We start from the raw sequence: 21,540 nt of genomic DNA, 5'->3' as shown, positions 1-21,540 counted from the left end.
AAGAGCCAAGGAGATTTGTCCAAGAGTATCTTTGAGATCCCCGTTCTTGCCGTCATCTTCTTTGGTGGTGGATTCTTCAACGAAAGCCACCTTTGGCTTGAATGCTCCATTTAGCTTTGGGCAAACGGGTTTAATATGTCCCGGCTCATAACAATGGTGACATATAATCATTTTTCTTCCACCACTCCCTTGCTTACCAAAATGAGGTGGTTTGTATGTTTTAACATGATTGCCAGGTTTAGATACGGCAAGAACTTCCTCTATGCTTTTACCCATGCTATGCCTAGTCTCTTCTTGAGTAATCTCGGCAATAGCTTCTTCTAAGGGAGGAAACGTGGATCTATGGAGAAGTGAGGATCTCACTTGTTCAAATTCGGGACGAAGCCCAAATAAAAATTGAAACAATCTATCTTGTTCCATTTGTTTTTGTCTTAGAACCACATCCTCCATAGATACCCATTTAGGCTCTAAAAGAGCCAATTCATCCCACAAAGGATTTAGAACACTATAGTAATCTTGTATGCTCATGTCTTCTTGTTTTGTGGTTCTTACTTTTTCTTGCAAGAAATAAGCTCTTGCAAGATCCTTTTGGGTAAACATACCCTTCATAAAAAACCAAGCTTCATTTGCTCGGCGGAATTTTGCAATATTTGCACATACCTTAAGTTCGACATTATTCATAAACCATGCTAGGATTTTTGCATGGTTGCTCTCCCAATCTTCCATTTGATGATTATAATCTTCAATGGCCTTGAGACGAGCATCGCCTTCAAGTGCTTTCTCTTGATCTCCTTCCATCTTTGTGAGCTTAAGTTGGGGTTCCGGAACGGTTCCCATTACATAACCCCAAAGCTTCTTGCCTTTGAGATTATTCTCCATTGCGGATGCCCACATCATGTAATTTTTTCCATTGAGTTTGAATGATAGATCGATCTTGACTTCCATTGCTACACAAGGAAGATGTGAGAAAGAAAGGAAGTAGAGAGAGACAAGATTTTACCTTTAGAAGATCTTATGGCTCTGATACCATGTAATGAAATAAGCGGAAGTAACCAAGAATGCTAAAGCATTCACTATGTCCCACACGGACAAGTGCAACAAGCACAAGAGAGAAAATCCACTAAGGGATATACAAAGGGCCTTATAAAAAAGGCTACACACATGAAAAATAATATCACTATTATTGAAGAGGAGCTCTCAAGAGCAATACAACATACATGGGGGGTTCCCCCTATTTATAAGAAGAGGAGACCAAAGGGGCTCCCAATAGAGTCGTTGGGAGCCCCCAACGGTCACATATGTGACCGTTGGGGGCCCCAACGACTCCATTGTGGGGCCCCTTTTTGGTATCCAAAAAATACAAAAATAAAATTAAAAAGAAAAATAAAAAATAGTGAAATACGAGAAACAAAATAAGTACCCCTATGGGGTACTTTGTGAAATGACCATAATACCCCTATCGGGTATTATGGTATTATTACATATGTTTTAACAGGGGGGGGCCGACTCTATTGTGGGGCTCCCTTTTGGCGTGAATTCAAAATAAAAAAGATAAAAAAAAAGAAAAAAGGAAAAAGGAAAAAATACATTGTTTATTAAAACAATGTGCAAAGACTATAATACCTGTAACGCCCCAAAAATCCAGGACTTTAACTTTTAGAATAGTTTAGAAAGCTTTGAAATCATACGATTATCAGAGTTTAAATAGTACTTCAGCGGAAAATGATATTTTTAAAACCACAAGTCAATGGACCTTGAGCGCATTATAGTGTAAACTTTCCTTTGTCGAATTCCGCACAATTATTGAAATCAAATGGTTTCAAAATGCAATTTCGATAATTGAGAATTTGTTCATGGGATTTTACAACTCATTATTTTTGTTGAAACCAGAAAGAAGTTTACTAAAACAGTTTTAGCAACTCAAGGTTTAATTAAAAGAGAATTTTTGAAATACACTTCATAAATTTACCGTGTCCTTAGGAGCGAAACGTTAGAGAAAGAGCTCTATCTTGATCACATCACGCCATCTTGTCATCGTAGACTGCATTACCTATCCATCACATGCCCATAAAATGGGTCAGTTTCACTAAAAACTGGTAGGTGCACAGACAGGATAATATAGAACATAATTAAGCAGAATAATTTAATATGTCAAATAGATAGGCAATTAAATAGCAATTTGCTTTCAACAGAGTCATGGAACAAACTATCATGAGCACGATGCTAAAATTATTACAAGCATTTCACTGGCACGAGTAGGCTAACTATTACAAACAAAGAACTGCATAAGAAATTTAACTAGCAAAATACAATGTTACATCAACCACACACACAATTCCATAAGTATTGAACCCGTCGCACACTATAACCTTCATACGTGCATAACTCAACAAATTGTGTGATCAGATTTAAATTATGTTTCGATATTAACTGGCCAAGTGGGTACGCACAAGGCACGACTCTAGAAACAACCTAGACTGATTTGGGGGTTTATTATACTATGTATTTTATGATAACCCGGATATAGCTGACTGAGTCCGCACCTAAGGGGACGGTCGATGACCAAGAGAGAAATCCCCAAAGCAGCAATAAACAATGGATGCATCATGAACATGAAGGGCTACCACCTAGGATAATTACGGTAATCCTCTTCCCCTAACTCCGATGACTGGGGAAGCCGAGTCTTTTGCTCGTAACTGTCATTAATGGCTTGTCCATCGAAGTTTTTGTACATTCATGTCATCTCTCCTGACCAAGGATGGCAATGGGGCGGGGGACAAGGTCTCCACCCCCGCCTCGCCTCAAGATTTTATCCTCCACCCCTGCCTTCATCCCCGTTTCATGTCCTCCATCCCCGGTTCAAACGAGGATGAGGCAGGGCAGAGATATTGCGGGGAAAAGTGGTCGGGGCGGGGACGGGGCGAGGCGGGGCAGGGCCCCGCTTTCCCCCGGTCCACTGCCATCCCTACTCCTGACAGGAGTCAGCGGTTCGAATGAGTACATCAAGGGTAGTTAACTGAAGACTCATTCTACGTACTCTGGTCTTTCGACCCAACTCGAGTATCTTGTCAGTGAAGGCGGAATCATCACCTATTTAGGTGATCTCAGCATATTGTTATTTGCACTCTTCGAGGTTGCCACAACCTACTCATTCAATCATCGCAACGTAAGAAGACGTACCTGTCAAAAAGTACGGTCGAACTTGTCAAAAGTACGACTACGATGAAAGAGAAATGGTTTCACAAAAAAAAACCAACAGATATTATCTGCAAAAAGAATTAATACAACACAATTTGGCAAGATAAGTCTTGAATTCATTTCAACAATATTTTGCATATTTCATGATGCAAGGTCGTCTCGGATCTCTCGTCCGATCAACAAAGTATTTAACATGTTGTGCATGTCTAAGAGTACGCTACACTGAAAAAGGGAGGTGCTTGGGCTTCTCATAAGGAACCCCCAACACACAACTTCATAACGATCCAAAGAATATAGGAGTGCTCATTTGGCACGATTCATCCTTAAAAGCCACAATGCCACATTGAGTCATTCACATAAGGCACATCACTATCAATCTTGCATCCAAATTTTATCTTAATATCGACATGATTCGCACGACGCGTGACACTAGATTTAATAAATGAAGAATGGGTCCTTTAAAAGAACCCCACTCACTCATAGGCTCATGCCCCTGATCGGGGTTATTCGAATTGGGTCGTAACTCAAATTAGGGTTATAAAACATTTCTCCCAAGTGTGTTGACTTAGGAGGGCCCAAATGTGACTTCGCAATCCTGCGAGACTTAAAACTTAACTTTGCAAAAGTTGTGCAATTTGAAGAGCACTGGGTTCGCAGAAGGAAACTCGCTTTTAAAGAACTGAAATGCACAAGCACAACTTCTAGTGTTTTGAAAACAAGTGAAATCCGGATAGGCACAAGACTACATTTATGTAAGTACATATTTACCATAAATATGAGCATATGCAGGTTATAACATGACAACAAGCAACTCTCGACTTGCGATGTCGCACATCGAGGGAAAAGCACATAAGTAATACACGAGGTACCAAAACCATACCTTGGCCACTTAGATAGGCAAACACATAAGGTCATAAGTAATATATGAGACACAAAGTCGTACCTCACTCAAAGGAAACGTGCAGGCAAAAATGTATGCAAGCAAACAAGGGCATATGTATTTCAAGAAGTACGAAACCACACCTCAAACTCATAAACCACTATTCAAAATAATAATCGAAAAATGAAATTGTACTTCGACCCATGAGCATGCAGACAAGAAAATACGCAATGCAGAAGCAATATAACTCTAAGCATGTCTAGCATGAGCATCTTAATTATTTCAACTTAATTAGGTTCATCTATTGCCCTTTGTGCGACTTTACCCTACCTTGGAAAGTTGCGAGGTTGCGATAGTCTCTGAGCGTAGGTAAGCACGAACTCAAGCCACGGAGGGCGAGCAAGGTCCACCCTTCAACCTGCGATGCTTAAAACGTTAGCAATATGCCCTAATATGAATAAGAAGCGGGTCTGGTAAGACCTGTTGTGGTACCATATTCCAAATACGAGAGTAGGCAAGGAGCTCAGCTCCCTGCAGAAGAGGGACAGAGGCAACAAGGCGGGGCGAAGCCCCCTGCTGGCAAAACAAGAGAGATAGGAGGAGCGGAGCCCCCTGTCAACAAGGCAAACGGCAGGGGCCTCCTGCCGACAAGACAAGAAGGACAGGGGGGAACGGAGCCCCCTTGTTGACAAAACTAACGGCAAGGGGGGGCCGAGCCCCCTGTCGGTAAGACAAGAGCGACAAGGGGAACGGAGCCCCCTGTCGACACCACGAACGGCAGGGGGCTCTGCCCCCCTGCCGACAAGGAATGAGGGACAAGGGGAACTGAGCCCCCTGTCGACACAATGAACGGCAGGGCTCCGCTCCGCTCCCCTGCTGGCAAGGAAAAAGGGACAGGGGGAGCAGAGCCCCTTGTCGATACAATGAATGGCAGGGGCTCCGCCCCCCTGCCGGCAAGAAAAGAGGGACAGGGGGAGCGGAGCCCCTCTGTCGACACAATGAACGGCAGGGGCTCTGCCCTCCTGCCGGCAAGGAAAAAGGGACAGGGGGAGCGGAGCCCCCTGTCGACACAATGAACGGCAGGGGCTCCACCCCCTATCGGCAAGAAAAGAGGGACAGGGGGAGCGGAGCCCCCTGTCGACACAATAAGCAACAGGGGGGGGGGTTACCTGAGGAGAAGAAAGGTGGGTGGCGGCCGTCAGCGAGGTAGCCGGAGGTCGCTGCCCACAGCAAAGAGGAGGGAGAAGGTGGTGGTCGGCGGGTCGTTGGCACCTCCGCAGTAGAGGGAAGAAGAAGGTGGAAGGGGGTGAAGACCGGCGGCGAGTGGTCGCCAGAGACAGCGATCGCGGGGGACGAGAGCAGGTGACGGGGTTCGCGAGAAGGGGCGTCGACGCAAGGAGAGCGAGGAGGAGGAGACTCAAGATGGAGGTGCATCTATCCTCCCCTCCTGCGATGCTCATAAAGAGCTCGAGGATGGCCGAAAGTCGGGGTAACCCTCAAGGGTTTCCCCTTATCCCGTTGAGTGGGTGGAGCGGCACGAGTGGGGGTTGCGGCGCACAGGGGAGAGGGTTTGTTTTTAACAAATCCTCCCCCTGCGTCGGGTTTTAAAGCCCTAACGAGAGCGGGTCCAGGTCGAGTCCAGACCCGGGCCGTCCCGGGTCCAATTTTTTTTCACGTGGGTTTTACATCCTACCCCCTCTTAAAGGAATTTTGTCCGCGAAATTTCATTTAAGGATTATCCGCAAGGATCCTGTTCGTAGGTAATCGCTGTTAATGAGGATGCATCGTATGTGTGAGTGATCCCAAAAACGTATGCTTTTAAAGTAATCAAGACAACTCATAATGAGTTCTTGAGCAAGGTTCGAAGCCAACAACTCGATTGAACAAAATGTGGGTGATTTTGTTAATAATTTATGTCTTCGCAAGGGTTTATATGGAGCTACAAAAAGGGTTTGGCAGAAGACTATAAAAATGTTTATTCGTCACCTTCTACTAGATTCGATACAAATGAATAGACAAAACGAGACATTGCTCTAGTTTGTTTATGTTCCTTGAACAGGGGTTTCTGTACTTTATCATAATCAGGTTGTCGTTCGTTGTCCCTGCTATTTCTAACAGAGTCTTTGTCCGGAATATACCTCAACCTATCCTCATATCTCAAGGCCTTGCGCGACCAGTTGTCCTATCTTCGCTTAAGTTATCTTTCTTAGAATGACCCCAACTTTCATAGAAGACAAAAACATATTCTCGTATCAAGATCTAGAATCAGTAAGGATCCGATTTTCTAATCTAAAACCAGTATAATCATGCTACAATAGAAAGCCAAATTTAAATGTTCATAACTGTCTATATCAAATGCTCTCAGAAGAGCATCCTAACACACCATAATTCTCTACGAAATCAAAATCTACAAGTTCCACGTTGGATCACCTAGTCTGGGAAATGTACGACCTCACAAGGAATTACCGCCCTAAATGGTTTACCTGGTCTTAGACAATATACTTCCTCACAAGAATTTACTGTCTTTGCGGCTACTGGATCTTGGACAGTGTACTTCCTCACAAAGATTCACCACTTTAGTCGGATTACCTGATCTTGATCATACATACCCTCACAGAGAATCCTTTGCGGACAAGGTCCTTAACAGGTACCATAATCAGTGATGCATGCATCAAAACAAACGACCGCTTTCAGGGTCGATAGCCACCAATAATGGGCACCAATATATATATATATATATATATATATATATATATATATATATATAGAGAGAGAGAGAGAGAGAGAGAGATATCATGAATAAGCATCACATCGCTTTATATGGTATTCAAATTATAAAATCTCCCATTTCACCAATACGGTTCCATGAACCATAGTTCACTATTGAACTTAAACATTTATCACATGCTTTCAAAATCTCAGATCACATGGCATTTCAATCATATCGTATAAAAGCATATTATCCTATGCATCATATCATTGCCACCAGGAGCATTGCATTATCCAAATCTAGCCTCAAAGCATGAGTTCTATACAATGTGATCCGGTATATATCAAGAATCAATTGAACCTCAAGATACGTAATTTTTACGCATTTATGCACACAGGATTCAAGTCATATATACATCTAAGACATTCAAATCATTGCATCATCTTCATAAGCATTCACAATTTTTACATCAAATCACATTCGACTATATTCAGCATGAAACACACGCACATACCTCCTAAGTAATTTAGTTAGACATTCATGACTCTTCAATATACTTACTCAGACAATCACAATGCAATCCTCTGCAGTACAACTACGTAGGTGTGATGTATCGTTCAAAAAAAAAAAGGTTTAATGTTTGTAGTCGAAAGGTGTCATTCACCTAAGAATCAGAACTAAGCATTTCTAGGCATGATATGTCGTTCACCTATACGCTAACATACGCATCACAATCATAAGGGTCTAGGTTGAATAAAATTCATACGTAATTTCATTGATAAACTTTTTCTTGATAAGATCCGTACTGGAAAATAAAAGGTCTTGACCCAAAACTTATTAAAGTGTCTATTCGCTAATTCTCTACCTAACCCGTCATGATGGAAATAAACAGGGTTCACTACTTTCATTGCTACTAGTGAGGCAGCATGGGTTGTTGCTGACTTTCCTTCGCAGTTCGCTTCTTCAGATCTGCTTTCTTCTTGCGACAAACTCTGGTGAAATGCCCCATCTTTCCGCAATAGAAACAACCTCCAGTGTCTCGAGGGCATGGTTGTCCAGGATGACCATAATTACACTTCGAGCAATTTCGACTAGAAGATCAATGTAGCTTGATTCCTTTGCCTTGCTTTTGTTTCTTAGATGGGGGTCCCTGCATTCTATCATTGGCAAATCGGCATTTGCTAACTTCCTTACTACCCACTGACTTTTTGTTCTGAATATCTTTAACTTGCTTCCCTTGCTCCAAGCCTTGTGTGACCAGTTGCCACCTATCGTACTTTCGCTTATGGCGGCATTCTTTCACTGAATGGTCCACCTTTCCACAGAAAGAGCAAACAATAGAATCTCGGGGGTATAATAGATTTGGGAGAACTTGATGGTTATCTATCTGTTTATCGCACTGACCCTGAAAGGTATTTTCGCAAGACACACTATGACTCAGGTTCTGGACCATAGATTGGAGATGAATAACGACTCTGATCAAGACATTTATTGCCTCGCTCATCTCATTATATGACATCTAAATAGAAGCAAAATATTTTAATCAAATTAAGTACAAATCAATAAAATAAACAATACTTACTCTGCGATGCAGATGTCGGATGGTCAAGAATCACTATTTTCCCTGTTGCTCTGATACCAAGTTGTAACGCAACAAAAATTCAGGACTTTAACTTTTAGAATAGTTTAGAAAGCTTTGAAATCATTCGATTATCAGAGTTTAAATAGTACTTCAGTGGAAAATGATATTTTTAAAACCACAAGTCAATGGACCTTGAGCGCATTATAGCGTAAACTTTCCTTTGTCGAATTCCGCACAACTATTGAAATAAAATGGTTTCAAAATGCAGTTTCGATAATTGAGAATTTGTTCATGGGATTTTACAACTCATTATATTTGTTGAAACCAGAAAGAAGTTTACTAAAACAGTTTTAGTAACTCAAGGTTTAATTAAAAGAGAATTTTTGAAATACACTTCATACTAAATTTACCAGCGTGTCCTCATGAGTGAAACGTCAGAGAAAGAGCTCTATCTTGATCTCATCACGCCGTCGTGTCATCGCAGACTGTATTACCTATCCATCACATGCCCATAAAATAGATCAGTTTCACTAAAAACTGGTAGGGCACAGACAAGACAATATAGAACATAATTAAGCAGAATAATTTAATATGTCAAATAGATAGGCAATTAAATAGCAATTTGCTTTCAACAGAGTCATGGAGCAAACTATCATGAGCACAATGCTAAAATTATTACAAGCATTTCAATGGCACGAGTAAGCTAACTATTACAAACAAAGAACTGCATAAGAAATTTAACTAGCAAAATACAATGCTACATCAACTACACACACAATTCCATAAGTATTGAACCCGTTGCACACTATAACCTTCATACGTGCATAACTCAACAAATTGTGTGATCAGATTTAAATTATGTTTCGATATTAACAGGCCAAGTGGGTACGCACAAGGCACGACTCTAGAAACAGCCTAGACTGATCTGGGGGTTTATTATACTGTATTTTATGATAACCTGGATAGCTGACTGAGTCTGCACCTAAGGGGACGGTCGATGACCAAGAGAGAAATCCTCAAAGCAGCAATAAACAATGGATGCATCCTGAACATGGAGGGCTACCACCTAGGATAATTATGGTAGTCCTCTTCTCCTAACTCCGATGACTGGTGAAGCCGAGTCTTTTGCTCGTAACTGCCATTGATGGCTTGTCCATCGAAGTTTTTGTACCTTTCCGTCTTCTCTCCTCACAGGAGTCAGCGGTTCGAATGAGTACATCAGGGGTAGTTAACTGAAGACCCATTCTACATACTCTGGTCTTTCGACCCAACTCGAGTATCTTGCCGGTGAAGGCGGAATCATCACCTATTTAGGTGTTCTCAGCATATTGTTATTTGCACTCTTCGAGGTTGCCACAACCTACTCATCCAATCATCGCAACGTAAGAAGACGTACCTGTCAAAAAGTATGGTCGGACTTGTCAAAAGTACAACTACGATGAAAGAGAAATGGTTTCACAAAAGAAACCCCAACAGATATTATCTGCAAAAGAATTAATACATCAGAGTTTGGCAAGATAAGTCTTGAATTCATTTCAACAATATTTTGCATATTTTATGATGCAAGGTCGTCTCGGATCTCTCGTCCGATCAACAAAGTATTTAACATGCTGTGTATGTCTAAGAGTACACTATACTGAAAAAGGAAGGTGTGTGGGCTTCTCAAAAGGAACCCCCAACACACAACTTCATAACGATCCAAAGAATATAGGAGTGCTCATTTGGCACGATTCATCCTTAAAAGCCACAATGCCATATTGAGTCATTCAAAAAAGGCATGTTACTATCAATCTTGCATTCAAATTTTATCTTAGTATCAACATGATTCGCATGACACGCGACACTAGGTTTAATAAATGAAGAATGGGTCCTTTAACAGAACCCCACTCACTCATAGGCTCATGCCCCTGATCGGGGTTATTCGAATTACGTCGCAACTCGAATCGGGGTTATAAAACATTTCTCCCAAGTTTGTGGACTTAGGAGGGCCCAAATGTGACTTCGCAATCCTGCGAGACTTAAAACTTAACTTTGCAAAAGTTGTGCAATTTGAAGAGCACTGGGTTCGCAGAAGGAAACTCGCTTTTAAAGAATTGAAATGCACAAACACAACTTCTAGTGTTTTGAAAACAAGTGAAATCAGGATAGGCACAAGACTACATTTTTGTAAGTATATATTTACCATAAATATGAGCATATGCAGATTATAGCTTGACAACAAGCAACTCTCGACTTGCGATGCCGCACATCGAGGGAAAAGCACATAAGTAATACACGAGGTACCAAAACCATACATTGGCCACTTAGATAGGTAAACACATAAGGTCATAAGTGATACATGAGACACGAAGTCGTACCTCACTCAAAGGAAACGTGCAGGCAAAAATGTATGCAAGCAAATAAGGGCATATGTATTTCAAGAAGTACGAAACCACACCTCAAACTCATAAACCACTACTCAAAATAATAATCGAAGAATGAAATTGTAACTCGACCCTTCAGCATGCAAACAAGAAAATGCGCAATGCAGAAACAATATAACTCTAAGCATGTCTAGCATGGGCATCTTAATTATTTCAACTTAATTAGGTTCATCTATTGTCCTTTTTGCGACTTTACCCTACCTCTGAAAGTTGCGAGGTTGCGATAGTCTTTGAGCGTAGGTAAGCACGAACTCGAGCCACGAAGGGCGAGCAAGGTCCACTGTTCAACATGCGATGCTTAGAACGTTAGCAATATGCCCTAATATGAATGAGAAGCGGGTCTGGTAAGACCTACTGTGGTACCGGACTCCAAATACAAGGGTAGGCAAGGAGCTCAACTCCCTTCAGAAGAGGGACAGAGGCAACAAGGCAGGGAGCCTGAGGTTCCCTACTTGCTGGAACAATAAAGGGTAGAGGAACAGAAGGAGTAGAGCCCCCTATCAACAAAGCAAATGGCAGAGGGGCGAAGCCCCCTGCTGGCAAAACAAGAGAGACAGGGGGAGCGGAGCCCCTTGTCAACAAGGCAAACGGCAGGGGCCTCCTGCCGACAAGACAAGAAGGACAGGGGGGAACGGAGCCCCCCTGTTGACAAAACAAACGGCAGGGGGGGATGAGCCCCCTGTCGGTAAGACAAGAGGGACAGGGGGAACGGAGCCCCCTGACGACACCACGAACGACAGGGGCTTCGCCATCCTGCCGGCAAGGAAAAAGTGACAGGGGGAGCGGAGCCTTTTGTCGACACAATGAACGGTAGCCGGAGGTCGGGTTTACCTGAGGAGAAGAAAGGCGGGTGGCGGCCGTCAGCGCGGTAGCCGGAGGTCGCTGCTCGCAGCAAAGAGGAGGGAGAAGGTGGTGGTCGGCAGGTCGCTGGCACCTCCGCAGTAGAAGGAAGAAGAAGGTGGAAGGGTGTGAAGACCGGCGGTGAGTGGTCGCCGGAGACAGCGATCGTGGGGGACGAGAGGAGGCGACGGGGTTCGCGAGAAGGGGCGCCGGCGCAAGGAGAACGAGGAGGAGGAGACTCGAGAGGGAGATGCGTCTATTCTCCCCTTCTGCGATGCTCATAAAGAGCTCGAGGAGGGCCGAAAATCGGGGAAACGCTCAAGGGTTTCCCCTTATCCCGTTGAGTGGGTGGAGCGGCACGGGTGGGGGGTGCGGCGCACAAGGGAGAGGGTTTGTTTTTAACAAATCCTCCCCCTGTGTCGGGTTTTAAAGCCCTAACGAGAACGGGCCCAGGTCGGGTCCAGTCCCGGCCCAACCCGGGTCCGATTTTTTTTTTCACGTGGGTTTTACAATACCCCTATCGGGTATTATAGTCTTATACATATGTTTTAACAAGCACAACTTTCAAATGTAGGAAAGACATGCTTACTATTGTCCCCTAGTTCAGATCTCCTGATACTTGACTTGAGAAGTGGAGTAAAATCCTAAATTACTGGACAAGCATATGGGAGTTAGCTATGTTTCTAAATTGTATATAAAAACTAGCATATGGAAGTTGACTGTGTTTGTAATTTGTATATAAAATACTAGCATATGGGAGTTGGCTATGTTTCGTAATCGTAATTTGAATATGAAAAGGTAAATTGCAAATGTCATATTGGTATCAGATTCGTTGATAGTGTAGAAAATTAAGGCATTACCATTTTTTCATGATTATTTATTTGAAAAAAAAACATTGTTTTTTCAGAGATTTTGGGGTGATAAGTGATTTATAAAAGTATCTAATATTCTTATGATGATTGAGGATGATACCAGATCTATGTTGCATTGACATGGCTGCAGATACAAGGATACAGCCATTTTTATGCAGTTTTCAATATGACTACTCTTGTTTTCTGGCTTCGAAAGTAAAAAATAACTCACTACAAATAGAACAGTGGTGCTCATTTGCTTATCTTGGAAAATGTAAATCAAGGTAATCAGAATACCAGCACATTTTATATTTAGAAGATGCATAAAACCTGCACACTTTTATTAGTAAGATGAATAAAACCAAATAATAACTGAACCTACCCTATAGAGGTTTGTTATTGGTTCACATCCAAGAAGGTGAACTGTGGAGGAGATCCCTCCTACCTTACTGCTTTTATGCATTGTTGGTTGGGTTGTTGTTGTGTTCCTACAAAATTGTAAGGGTATGCAAATTTTCATTTTTCTCATCACTGTGTGCATAAAGTCCTTTTACAAGGTATTTTTAAGTTGCCCCAAGTGGGGTTGGCGTAGTGGGTGGGGCCTTCGCTGCTTGACGGGTAGTCAAGGTTCGATTTACCATGGGCGTCACCCCTCTGCACAAGCTAACACATAGCATAGGCCCCGGGGGCAGGGGTCCTAGCCTCAGAGTTTTATGCTGCTGGCACGACGAACATAGGTATGGCAGGCTGAGCCAGCGTGACCAGGTCTTCGTGCCGGGTGTGGTTTGTTTGGGTTATAAATCCAAAAAAAAAGGTATTCTTAAGTCAAAATTGTGTAACTTTTGCATGACCTATATTATTTTAAACTGTTGATATTTTACATGTTGAATAAATTCCTAACTCATAAACTGTTTACTTTGGATATATTTATTCATGAGTTCATACGAATATTCTAGAATAAATCTTAAAAAGTATCCCTAAAACCTGAGCTTGTGTTTTTATAAGAAAATTTTGCTTCGAAAGCTTGACAAGGTAGATCTTGTTGTTGATTGTGCATTTCTTTAGGCTTCTTTTTTGACGATATCACTATTTGTCAGTGAAAGTGGCCAAATGTGTGCGATAAAAGAAGTTAAAGTGATTTCAGATGATCTGAATTCCAAGGAAAGTCTCAAGCAATTGGGCCAGGTATCTCTCACTCCACATCTAAACATTCAGATGGTTGTGGATTCATTGGTATTTTTAAATTATAATTTTATTTTAAAGATATTTCAGCGCAGGGATTTTAATTTGCTCTGGTTGTCTTGCAGGAGATATCATTGCTTAGTCAACTCTCACATCCAAATATCGTGCAGTATTATGGCAGTGAAATGGTACTAAAGATGAATCTTTACTCATTTTTGCAAATTATTTTTTAATGGCTTCATACTTAACATGACATCCTGAATGGCTGAAATTGGAATTTCAATTTTTTTCTTGTTTATTAAAGTTTATTTTAGGATTCCTAATATGTTATATCGGAACTTGTTTGGGATGTGAGCCTTGATAAACTGATCCCGGACTTCCTCTAGTTCATTATCTATAATACATGTTATACAATTGTGCGAAAAAAGGAAGGCCATCAACCTGCACTTTTTATTGGCATCTTTACATGGAATAGAAGGTTCATAGTTTGGAGATACCTTTCAGTACTTTACTCGATGTCTTTCTTGCATTTTTGTCCATTCTTGTTACTGAATGAGGTTTGCGTTGTTCATTCGATGGTTCGTTTGTTAGTTTTATATAATATTAGTTTTTTAAGATTGTTACTGTGTTTCCTGTGGCAAATGAGGCATTGGTTAGCTAATAATAATGAAAATATTCATCTCTAATTTCTTCTTATTGATTGTTGTTTCCCCATATTTGGTACTTTGTTTAGAGTCTTTCAGCATGTTATTGTGCTCCTGAAGTACAATATTGTATGCTTTTAGTTTGTTCAAACATACAAGTCATTGATTAATTAGAGAATGTGTGTGTGCGTGCACTGAAAGGAGCTAAACAAGGAATGTTTGTAGAGCAGGTAGTTAAGGAAGTTGATTGGTGTCTCGAGGAGGATTCAGAATCAATGTGGAATAAGATAGCGGGTGGTATGAGAAAAGTAGCTAAGGAGGTATTGGGTGAGTCTAAAGGCGGTGCACCACTAGGTAAGGATACATCATGGTGGGACGAGGATGTCAAATTAGCTATTAAGGTTAAAAGAGAGTGTTATAGAAATCTAAGTAAGAGTCGTGATAATGAGAATTTGGAGAAGTATATGATAGCAAAGAAGGAAGCTAAAAAAGTTGTTCGAAACGCGAGGGCTAAGGTATATAAGGAGGTTTATGACAAGTTGGATACCAAAGAAGGCGAGAAGGATATTTATAGGCTTGCAAAGATGAGAGATAGGAAATCGAAGGATTTGGGTATGGTTAGATGTATCAAAGATGAAACGCAAAGGGTTTTAGTCAAAGATGAGGAGATTAAGGAGAGATGGAAAGATTATTTTGATAAGCTATTTAATGATAGTCATGCTCAAGATCTTGGAGACTTCTCCATTCCTTTTCATGAGATAAATCGTGACTTCATGCGCAAGATTCAAAAGAAAGAAATTGCAGAGGCTTTGAAGAAAATGAAATCAAGAAGGGCAGTTGGCCCAGATGGTATACCTATCGAGGCTTGGAAATGCTTGGGAGAGAAAGGTTTAGAATGGTTGACAAATCTTTTTAACTTGATTTGGCGAACAAATAAGATGCCTAATGAGTGGAGGAAGAGTACTTTGGTGCCTTTATATAAGAATAAGGGTGATATACAAGATTGCACAAACTATCGTGGTATAAAACTCATGAGTCATACTATGAAACTTTGGGAGAGGGTGATTGAGTCTAGGTTGAGGAAGGTTGTCATGATATCGGGGAATCAATTTGGTTTTATGCCTGGAAGATCAACTATGGAAGCTATACATCTTCTTAGACAACTTATTGAAAGATATAGAGAGAGGAACAAAGATTTGCATATGGTTTTTATTGATTTAGAGAAGGCATACGATAGAGTACCTAGGGACGTTCTCTGGTGGACAATGATGAAGAAAGGTGTTTCTCTCAAGTACATTAGTATAATTAAAGATATGTATGAAGGAGTAGTAACCAATGTCCGCACTTGTGGAGGGGTGACAACCAATTTTCCGATAACGGTTGGGTTACATCAAGGATCTGCTTTAAGCCCTTTCCTATTTGCGATAGTGATGGATGAGCTTACGAGATCAATTCAAGATAATGTACCGTGGTGTATGTTGTTTGCTGATGATATTGTTTTGATTGATGAGTCTAGAGCTGGGGTTAATGCTAAGTTAGAATTATGGAGACAGACATTGGAAGCTAGAGGTTTTAAGTTGAGTAAGAGTAAGACTGAATATATGGAATGTCGGTTTAGTAAGCAACGAAGTAGTGATGGGAGTGTAGTGAAGCTTGGTGAGCAAGATATACCGGTGAATGATTATTTCAAATATTTGGGATCCATCATTCAAAAGTATGGAGAAATTGATGGAGATGTAAATCATAGGATAAAGGTTGGGTGGATGAAATGGAAAAGTGCTACTGGAGTGCTGTGCGATCGTAGAATGCCATTGCGGTTGAAGGGAAAATTTTATAGGACGACTATTAGACCCGCTTTACTATATGGTACGGAATGTTGGGCTGCCAAGAGACATCATATTCAAAAAATGAGTGTAGCTGAGATGCGGATGCTTAGATGGATGTGTGGAAATACAATAAAAGATAAGATTCGGAACAAAGAGATACGTAAGAAGGTAGGTGTTGCACCCATTGAAAATAAGATGCGAGAGAATCGTTTACGGTGGTTTGGACATATTCGGCGAAGGCCTAATGATGCTCCAGTTAGAAGGTTGGAGAAATGGGAAAATATATTAGTTAAAAGAGGTCGGGGTAGGCCTAGGAAGACTTGGATGGAGATGATAGGAAAGGATATGAATGCTTTGAACCTCACCGAGGACATGGCGTTGGATAGAAATGATTGGAGGAAAAGGATTCATGTGGAAGACCCAAAATGAATTTCTTTTTTGGTTCATATCGCTGACCCCAATTGTTTTGGGATGAAGGCGTAGTTGTTGTTGTTGTTGTTTTGTGTGTGCGTGCACTCATGCGTGTGTCGATCATAGTCAGTGGCTGTCAGAATAATCTCAGGATTCTGAAGAATAAAGATACAATGCATATACTCACTAATCTACTTTTTTTCGAAGTGTTCAAAAAAGTAGAAAACATTTTTTTAAACAGAGAAAAAATAAGAATAATGAAAGAAAAAAAAACCTAAATTTACTGGCCCCAAAGCCAAACCGATATCAATTGCATTTGGGTCTGGGTCCAGGTACCCATATGGATAATCAGATTTGGGTTTGTACAGTGTCAGGTATAAACAGGTTGGTACATATTGGTCAAGCCTTTAATGTGTTCCTCTGGGCTCGCTTTGGATGTAAATCAGATTAGGTTCATAACATTTTGTGTTGGAGTCAGGACAGGAATGAATCAGTTCAAGTTCATAATGTAATGAAATATGCGGAAAAGCAAAGAGTGCATTAAGCACTTACAACATTCACTAATGAACAAACAAAAGGGCTAACACCCAAACCCACAAGAGACAACACAACATAAAAATATAAATACCTCTTATTGAAAAGAGAGAGAGCTCTCAAGTGTGAAAAATACAAGAGGGGTTCACCCCTATTTATATATAAAAGAAGGAGAGGAGGAGTGGCCTTATGGCCTTAAAAGAAGAGCCACCTAGGGGCTCCCATGGAGTCGTTGGGAGCCCCCAACGGTCACAAATGTGACCGTTGGGGGCCCCATCGACTCCATGGTGGGGCCCCTTTTAGGTGGGCAAAAAACCAAAAAATAAAAAGTAAAAAAATAAAAAAAGAATTTATAAAAAAGAAAGAAAAGAAACAAGTACCCTTATCGGGTACTTGTGAAATGACTAAAATACCCCTATCAGGTATTTTAGATTATACAAATATATATGTATATAAATATATACATATATATGAATTACATATATTTTAACACCCTCCCTCAAGCTTTACGGGGATATAACCGAAAGCTTGTTAAGGAGAAACAAAAAACGAGGAGCAGCAAGGGCCTTAGTGAAGAAGTCCGCCAACTGGTACTCAGATGTGACGTAAGGTAGTGCTATGGTTCCTCTCAGGTATTCATCACGAACGTAATGGCAGTCCATCTCAATATGCTTAGTACGCTCATGTAAGGTGTGATTGCTTGCAATATAAATTGCACTTTTGTTGTCACAACACATCTTCGAAGGAGTAGAGATGACAATGGCCATATCACTGAGGAGACTTCTTAGCCATACAAGTTCCATGGTTGTAGTGGCCATAGCACGATATTCCGCTTCTGTTGAGGACAAAGATACTTTGTGCTGCTTCTTGCACCTCCAAGAAATCATAGAGTCACCTAAGAAAACACAAAAACCCGTAGTTGAGACTCGGTCATTGGGATTTCCTCCCCAATCCGCATCAGTATAAGCAATTAAATCAAGTGATGAGGAGGAGGAAAGAAAAACTCCCTTAGTTATGGTGTTTTTGATATATCTGACTATCCTTAAGACTGCACTCATGTGCACGGTTGTAGGTGCATGTTGAAACTGACTGACAGAGTGGACAGCATGAGCTATGTCTGGCCGAGTAATGGATAAGTAGGTTAGAGACCCAACAAGTTGCCGGTAGGGAGTAGGATCCTCGAGAGGTGTTTCATCTTCCAACCTTAACTTTGCATTGATGACTTCAGGGGTTTCTGTCTTCTTATCATCGGAGATATAGGATTTAGAACAAATGTCAGCAGCCAGTTTTATCTGAGAGAGAATGTACCCTCGAGGAGAGTACGCCACTTCAATCCCTAAAAAGTATCTTAAGAACCCAAGATCGGACATGTCAAAATGTTTTTTTAAAACTTTCTTAATATCATAAATTCCTTGCTCATCACTTCCAGTGATGATCATATCATCAACATAAAGTAGTAAAATAACTACTGAAGACCCTGCACTTTTCACAAACAAAGCAGTGTCAGTATAACATGAACGAAAATTCAAACTTGTCATTACATTACTAAATCTATCATGCCAAGCCTTTGGGGCTTGTTTTAAACCATATAATGCCTTTTTAAGTTTGAGAATTTTATTTTTACCAATACATACTCCTGGTGGGGGATCCATGTAAACTTCTGCATTTAATTCCCCATTTAGAAATGCATTCTTAACATCTAGTTGATAGATAGACCATTTTTTCACTGACGCAATGGCAATAAGAGTCCTAACACTAGTCATTCTAGCAACAGGTGCGAAGGTTTCTTCATAATCTATACCATATTCTTGAGCATATCCTTTAGCTACTAACCCCTGCCCCTGTTTGCGATAACAGAAGGTCGGCAGGGGACTTAGCCCCTATTGCCTTCTGTCTTCCCTGCAGATCGGCAAGGACTGGGTCCCTTGTCGTTCTTCACTACCCTTTGTAGCTTCTGCAAGTCAGCAGGGGCTTCACCCCTGCCTCTACCTCTGCCTCCCTTAATGAATGCCAGGTTGGGTCAGGCTCGCAGATGAGTGCCCGCCCCTCCAGTTTCCTTTCAAATGGTTAATTGATTATCTTTTTCACAGCTGGCGCAACAGAGCACACTCGCCTCCGCGTCGATTCTGAGGTATGGGTTCTTTCTTTTGAATCATGTGAGAAATCGAATACCGATTCGATTTTCATGTAATATTTAGTGCAAATCCATGGTTAAAGAGTGAATCTATGTATTCACTCTAGATTACATGGATGAGGATCTATAGATCCTCTTTTATATGGTTGTTTTTTATTCTTTTCACAAAAAAAAATCTGTGTATGAGTATCCCTCTTAATCTAGTGTTAAGGGTTTAGATTAAATCAGATTAGTATGGGTTTAACAACAAAGTGGACACCTGTGAATCTGAGAAAAGATTTACAACTTTCCGATTCTTTTCACCATGGCTGTCTCTGTTGATTTGGATATCGGTTTCCGAATTTGGGTTTTGTTGAACCTAAAAGATCTAATCGTAAGGTCCTTTGCTGAAATTTAACTCTAGTGGGATGGGACTTATTGGGTTATATGTGGATCTGTGCTTGAGCTGGGTACACGCTGGGCTGTGATTGGAATTGATCTTGTCAGTGTTAGATTCGTTGGGATTGGATATCCTGACCTGTATATCGCTTGGGACGGAATTCACGGTGGGTATTTTACCTTGAAAATTTTGTATCTGACGTTTCAGTAAGAACAAATATATTTACTGCTTGGTTTATGTTGAATCAGAAATTTCTGTACAGACTTTTGCTGTCACGTTTATACTCTCTTATTCGAGCATGATCGGATCATATTGTTCAATCTGGAATTTTTCCTGTGTTTGGGTTTGAATCAGTCTGATGTTGATCTGATCATAGACAGATTGCTTTTCGTGTGCCTAGATTAACATATATACCATGATTTATCACGTCTTAAACCTTTTCCAATTTCAGCCTATCATGTGCTCAGGAAACCAAGTTTAGCATGTGTTGTTTAGAGAAATAAGTAGATGTGCAGGTTGACCATGTACAAATTTAGTTTTTCCTGTAATCGGCCTTCTTTACTTGGATTCATATTAAACCTTGTATGACTAAACATTACAGACTGTACCATGCTTTGAGGTTATGCAATTCCTTGGTTTTGTGTTCTGTCATGCCTATGCATGGGGGCTGACGCTTAACCATGTTGGCCAGCATATCAACTCTTGGTTATATATATATATGGTAAGCTTTGGAGTTTAATAAATCTGATTTCCTTTAGTCACTGTTAAAACAGGTAAATCTGACTTGGGCCTACGAGGCCCAGCCGAGTGGGCTCGGTTGGGGTTGCACCTGGTTAAAAAAAAAGACTGAAAATAAAAAGGAAAGCGTTTTAAGAACCTTTTAGGGTGGTGATAGGTGGGTGGCCTGTCACATCCAGTTGATCGGGTTCAACTGGGTTGGGTTTGTGAGCCCCCCAGTTGGCGGGGTTGGCAAGGTTATTGATCTGCTTCAAAAAAATAGAGAAATAAATTATAATACATCTTAACACCTAATTGTTGCTTAAATCTGGAATGCAAATTGAATGTGCATATAAATTACCAGAATGTGTTGTGTGCATGTATTTTGGTTCTCGAGACATGTCAAGATTTAGAATTATTTATATGCTTTGACTTGATGTGACGTGCTTAAGCATCATACTATATGAAGTTTGTTTCAAATGCATGTGCATACATGACTTGTTGTGTGTTTCGCATATACATAAATGCATGAGTTGTTCACTTGTTCAAATTGAAATGATTCATTGGTGAATGCATGTATGTGGAATAATTTCATAAAAGTACATGCACATGAATAGTGAACACATGCATATGAATATGACATATCATGCACATGGTTAAATTGACATATATAAATATGCATTTTGAAGCATGTTGACATCATTGCATATATTTCAAGTTATAGTTTTTGCATATGGTGCATCGATTATCGAAATGAATCATCGTAGGCCTGAAGAGCCTTGAGCTTTGGTTTACTCTTTAATTACTTTTAAATGCATCGCAAAAATCACATTTATTTTTATTGCATTATATTGCACTATTTTATGTGTTTCCAAGAGTGGGAGTCCCGTGATGGTTTTCGCAGGGGTAGATGCGAGCTTTTGCCTTTGCTTTTGCATGCTGAATTGCAAAACTCAATAATTGGTTTTTAATAAAAAGATAATGAATAAGAATAATGTAATATACGTTCTGAGATCTCCCATCGGAAGAATGAGAATCTTAGAGAGTCGTTTTTGGGGGACCAAAGTTAAGCCCATGTGTGTATGTGTATAATTTTCCCTTCCCATTATGTTCTTCGATCTTGTCATTCCTCATATTTGATTTGATTTGATTTTTGTTTTGCTTTACTTTTGGTAATGCTGCTTCTGAAATCAGCTTCACCTACTCATGATCTCTTCTTCACCTACCAT

General features: G+C 40.7%; 1 protein-coding gene across 2 annotated transcripts in view; it reads left to right on the top strand.

The window, feature by feature from the left end:
* Positions 1-21,540, top strand: part of LOC149838252 (mitogen-activated protein kinase kinase kinase 3-like) — a 41,378-nt gene that overhangs the window by 13,627 nt on the left and 6,211 nt on the right. For both annotated transcript variants that reach the window (XM_090006475.1, XM_090006474.1), the window contains exons 3-4: positions 13,582-13,669; positions 13,792-13,854. In XM_090006475.1, coding sequence (XP_089862601.1) covers positions 13,582-13,669; positions 13,792-13,854 — 151 coding nt within the window. The remainder of the gene's footprint in view (positions 1-13,581; positions 13,670-13,791; positions 13,855-21,540) is intronic.

The sequence above is a fragment of the Nuphar pumila genome, chromosome 5 (genome assembly GCF_984573655.1).
Source record: "Nuphar pumila chromosome 5, dmNupPumi1.hap1.1, whole genome shotgun sequence".
Classification (NCBI taxonomy): Eukaryota; Viridiplantae; Streptophyta; class Magnoliopsida; order Nymphaeales; family Nymphaeaceae; genus Nuphar; species Nuphar pumila.
This window is presented reverse-complemented; position numbering and strand designations above follow the sequence as displayed.